Below are 5,151 nucleotides of genomic sequence, written 5' to 3' on the forward strand. Positions count from 1 at the left end.
ACCATCAGGAGTGGGGCTTTCCTGCATCTCATCCCGGGGAGATGGGGAGCCCCTCCAACCTGGGCAGCAGGCAGCTAAGCTCATGGCTCTGGGCTAACTAACCCAGTGTACAGGATTGACCCAGCCTGCTCGCCCTGGCAGGCGCTGCCGCAGGGATGCCAAGCCCACCCCAGACCCGTCCTGGCCCGTTTCACTACAAGCAAGAGTAGTTTACCCACCGTGCTCCCTGCAGCCAGGGGAAAGGGCAGACCAGTGCCAGCATTTTTATTAAAAGCTGCTTATCTAGTTACTAACAAGAAGGCTTTGAAAGAGGGAGCTCCAAAGGTTAATTGTGGCAGTCATTAGTATGAGTGGGCGACAGGCCTGCCCCCTTGTTCCCAGCACAAAAGCCTGGGCCTTTCCTTTTTTTTCCTGTCCCTTGTTTCTGCCTGTGCTAAATGACCTTTCTCTATTTCTCTTTTCTGTTCCAGTCCCCTCATTTGAAAGCACCTTTTTTTTAAATCTGTAAACTTCCCTTCACTCCATTTTGACCACATGCCTTGGCAAACCGTGTCTGACTGCAGCAGCAATGTTGGGAATGTGCTGTTGGCCAGGAGACAACCCTGTCCCTTTCCCTGCTCCCCCAAAAGCTGGCACAGGGTTAGGGCAGAGAGAGCTGGGCTGCCTCCAGCCTCAGCCCTCTGCAGCACTTCTAAGCTGTTTAGCAAGGCTGAAAGGTGTCCTTGGTTAATTTGCTTTCAAATGCTGACACCTGAGCTTTGTTCATTCCCAAGGAAAGCCAGTGTGCCCTCACCCTTACTGCCTGCAGGACAAGAAGGAAATATTGGACAAGGGCACTTGGTTGAGGCACAGTGAGCTCGAGACTTGAGGAACCCTGAGATGAGATGCTGTGGAGCTGGGAGCAGTGAGCAGGGCAAATGATCGGTGTCTCTGAAGTGTTCAGTCCTGAGCAGCTCATGAACCCCACCATTGAGGCAGCCAAATATCCCCAACAAGTCCGTGGTCACTTTGGAAAGTGCTAGCCTGGCCTCCAGTGTCCCCAGGGTGGCCCATGCTGATCCTGATAAATCAGAGCACCTGCCGAGCAGCGCCGGCTGCCAGCCCCCAAGCTCTCCCCTCCTTTCTTCTGCACCACCACGGGCACATACACTTTGTGTTGAACTCCTGGCCCGAGTGGTGCTCCCCCAGAGATGGGTTTCCCAGCAGTATGTGACCCTGATCCACAGACTCCCCTTCCCCACCCGCCGCCCAAATCCCCCCTCCCGCTCCCTTCCCCACGGTTTATAGTGCTGCCCACGAGGCAGACGGTGCCACAGTGGTGGGGCATGGGAGGGCGTCTCTCCCTCCATGCCTTCCCAGCACCCTCCCGGCGCCTCGGAGAAAGGGGGCTTGTAGCTCCTCCGTGAGCCCCAGTGTCTGGTGGGGGCTCAGCAGGCATTCCCGCAGCCCGGCTTAAGTCTGCTTCTTTTCCCATTCCTGCAGAGAAAGGAAAAAAAGCGGGGGATGAGGAGACATGGCTGGAGAAGTGAGCACTGAGCCTTTTGAGGGCATCCTTCCCTAGTGGGGGGCTTTGGACCACCCCAGCATCTTCAAAGCCTGGAGTCACTGCTTTCCTGCAGAGGCGATGCGTTCCCCTCTGCCCACCTAGCCCTGCATCTCCCACATGTCCCTGCAAGCCGGGCTCATGCCAGCAGCAAGTGCCGCTGAGCTGGGCCAGCCTGGTTGCAGGGGACCGTGGCAGTACTCCTTGTTTTTGGGGTAGGGAGCACCCCAGGTCCCCAGATTTCATGGTCAAGCAAGGGGTGTGGGATGAAGAATGAGATTTCCTGTGGGGCTGGGGAGGAGAGGGGGAGCGAAGCAGGACCTTGGCCTTCCGCAGCACGTTTCCCTTGTTGGCAGGGAGGATGGAGGGACTCCTCTTCCTCAGTTCGGCTGCACAGTTAACTGGGACCAAATGCTCAGGGGGGCTCCCATTTGGCTTGTTTGTAGCTTCCTGTGGAAAGGGGGAATCAAGAAGAAGGAGGATTTAGGAGACCCAGGGAGCAGGGACAGCCAGGGGGAAAAAAGCACAAACTGTCTTGAGGTTAAAGCTGATGTGGCCAAACATAGTTGACACTTTGCTTCCCACCTCTATCTACAATGGGACAAAGCAGCAGGGATGTCCCCTCTGCCCCATGTGCTGCTCCGCTCACCTCCCGGAGCACCAGTGCTGGGGGAAGCTGGAGCTACAAGAGTGAGGAAGAAACGGTGCGTACCTCGTTCTCAGCCTTGCTGGTCACAGCCAGCCCCAGGGCTGGCCCTCCTGCCAGCGACTGCTTCAGCCGCTCCTTCACTTCGGTCAGCTTGAGCTCTAGGTCAACGCGGTGCTCCTCCTTCTGCCGGCACTGCTCCTCCAGCACTGCCACCTGCTGCTCCAGGTCCTGCAGCTTTGACCCTGTTTGCACAAGCGTGCCCAGCTCAGCATCTTTACCTGAGGACAAGGCTGCAGGGACGGAGAAGCCACCCATCCTCCTGGACAGAGACGCTAGATGGGGCTGCCAGCCCGGCAGCGTGCTGCTGCCAGCTCTGCTCACAGACACAATGCCACCGCCAGCTCAGCATCCCCATGCCATCCCAGCTCTGCCGCCTTCCCCCCGTACCCAAGCACCATCGAGCATACCCCGCCGCAGCGCTCAGATGGCACCAACCTACCTGTGCTCCCCTTCATGGCTTCCCGCAGCTCTCGCTTCTCTTTCCGCAGCAACAACAGCTCACTGCGGATCGATGCTTTCTCCTTCTCCAGCTTCTCCTTCTCTGTCAGAAATCGCCTGGCATCCTCCTCGGCCCGGTTCTTCCCGTACCTGTACTGGTTGGCATCTGTGTGCCCAAGGAGAGCCCATCATGAAGGCTCTGGCCCCAGCTGCACCAATGCCACCCACAGTCCAGCTGAGCTGGCGCACCACAACCCATCACCCGTGTGCTGGAGCCGGCCAGCCCCAGCCTGGCTGCAGCCCCCCTTGGGGAAACGGCATCCTCCTGCGCTGTCCAGGGCCCCCGCATGGAGATTTGAGGACACGGACCCCCACTTACTCGACGCGTGCCTCTTCACTTTGACTTGTGGATCCACCTGCCGTGACTTCTCGCTACAGGAGGAGGCATGGCGCTTCACCTGGGCTCCTGCCGGCCGCCCCGGCTCCTCCTCGGCCTGCAGCGGGGATGGGAGGGAGAGCATGCTGAAACACCCGTGGGGCCATCGCAGCCTGGCGAAGGCTCCCCAGGGCATCTTCTGTAACCCAGCCACAGTGGTGGGGGAGGCTGAGCCCCTGAGCTATGCTCACCTGAACCTTCTCGTAGGGGACGTCATCATACACCACACGGGAGGAGTCTGGCCGGTGGTCCTGAGAGGAGCTGGCCCACCTGCAGGAGGAGGGACAGGGTCTTCCTTTTCAGGACATCCCTGCCAGCCCCCCAGTAAGGCCTTCCATCTCACAGGGCTTCCTGCATTGCTCTCCCAGCTTCACTCTCGAGCAGTCTACCCCACCCTACCCTACCCTACCCTACCATGCGTATCCCTTAAGTCCTTCATCAGCGTTGATGAGACACCTTCCACTTTCCATCCTGCCCAAGGGAAACTGCCCTGCTTTGGGAACCACCAACCCCTGGGACACCAGCTCTCCCTGAGATCACAGCACAAACCATGTCCCAGCCTGTGCCTTTTCTAGGGAGCCCACAGGGCCAGGGACCACCATCCTCAGCCCAATGCTCTGCCCCCAGCATGGCCCCTGTCCTGCCCGGGAGGGCAGCCTTACAGGTAGGAGTGCCTCACAGCCGTCACTATGTTGGCAATCGTCTCCACGTCCACGTAGTCGTAGTGCAAGGCCTCCGGTGCCGTCTGTGAGCCCGTCTCCACCAAGAGGAGACCCAACCAACGGCCCAGGTCTTCGGAGCAGCTTGCCTGCAGAGGAGAGGAAGGGCTGGGGTGCGTGCCCAGCTCCCAACCCCCTACCCTTGCTCCTGCCTCCTGACGCAAAGCCCCGCTGTGGAGAAGGGCCCTCTGACATGAAGCGTATGTGCAAGACTTAGGAGAGCCCAAGAGAAAGCACACAGGCTCATGCAGGAGGTACCAGTCCCAAACCCCCAGCCAGCCCCTACAACCTGCCCGCTTCAGCCCTGCCAGCCTCCTCCCTGCCTCCAGCCTGCAAATGCCTGCGCGGCTGCCCCCGGCTCACCCAAACGCTGCCCGGGGCTTCCTTAACGTGCAGGGGAGGGGAAAACAGGGCACTGCACTCGATCATCACAGGAGATGCTCCCCCCGCTTGGCAACCCCCTCCTCACGCACCGGCGCAGCCTGCCCGCCCCACTGCCCGCTCACCTCCAGCGCCGCCACCTCCTGCCCCTTGCGAAGGATGCGGAAGGCGAAGGGGTGTTTGGGGCCCAGCCCCGGGACCACCTCGCAGCCCCGGAGGACGATGGCGTTCACGTGGGTCCGCAGGTCGGTGCGGTCCTTGTGGAAGTAGAGGGTGTTGCCCTTCAGGCGACACCAGCGCTCCTTCCAGCACTGGTTAACCAGGACGCTGAGGTAGCCTGGGGGGCGGCAGGGCCGAGGGAAGGGTCTCAGCACCTGCTCGGCCGGACCTCGGGCAGGCTTTAACGAGACATGGCTGCTCAGAGATTATGGTATGGCTCCCTACTTGTTTGGTCCTTCTGTGCCTCAGTTTCCCCACAGAGAGCCAGCTGGGACACCCTGGGCCCAGGTGAGGTGCCAGCTCAGTGCCACGCAGTTACCTGAGCCTGTTTTCTGGGACACGGGTGACCCCTTGCCCCTTCCGCACACACCACGGGCACTTGCAGAGCCAGGACCAGGTACCATTTCGTATCCCAAGGGAGAGTCACAGCCCTCCATCAACACAGAGAGATTGCCCCCACCTTGCTGCCCCTTACCCCCCACAGGGCCAGGCCGGGGGGAAGGATGCCAGCTCCCCACCCCTCCTGGCCCCTCACAAGCTGAGCCCCAGCTCTGCCCCCAGCCAGCACGAACCGCAGCAGGGTATGTCCTCCTCGGTGGAGGATGTCTGCGTGTCCTCGGGGGAAGGCTTCTTCTTGGAGAAGCTGATGATCCTGGTGATCTTCTTCCCCGCTGCCCGGCTCATCGATCCCTTCAGGTCAGCCAAG

At 60.4% G+C, this 5,151-nt stretch overlaps 1 protein-coding gene across 1 annotated transcript in view; it reads right to left on the minus strand.

The window, feature by feature from the left end:
- Nucleotides 1–1,452: 1,452 nt before the first annotated feature.
- Nucleotides 1,453–5,151, minus strand: part of AFAP1L1 (actin filament associated protein 1-like 1) — a gene marked incomplete at its 5' end in the record, with an annotated part of 10,242 nt that continues 6,543 nt past the window's right edge. Inside the window, 9 exons of the mRNA XM_010289594.1 lie at nt 1,453–1,476; nt 1,865–1,993; nt 2,256–2,434; nt 2,692–2,856; nt 3,070–3,184; nt 3,318–3,396; nt 3,789–3,934; nt 4,352–4,563; nt 5,018–5,151. The exon at nt 5,018–5,151 is cut by the window's right edge and continues 23 nt beyond it. Of these exons, the coding sequence (XP_010287896.1) occupies nt 1,453–1,476; nt 1,865–1,993; nt 2,256–2,434; nt 2,692–2,856; nt 3,070–3,184; nt 3,318–3,396; nt 3,789–3,934; nt 4,352–4,563; nt 5,018–5,151 (1,183 nt within the window). The remainder of the gene's footprint in view (nt 1,477–1,864; nt 1,994–2,255; nt 2,435–2,691; nt 2,857–3,069; nt 3,185–3,317; nt 3,397–3,788; nt 3,935–4,351; nt 4,564–5,017) is intronic.

The sequence above is a fragment of the Phaethon lepturus genome, unplaced genomic scaffold, assembly GCF_000687285.1.
Source record: "Phaethon lepturus isolate BGI_N335 unplaced genomic scaffold, ASM68728v1 scaffold25216, whole genome shotgun sequence".
Lineage (NCBI taxonomy): Eukaryota > Metazoa > Chordata > Aves > Phaethontiformes > Phaethontidae > Phaethon > Phaethon lepturus.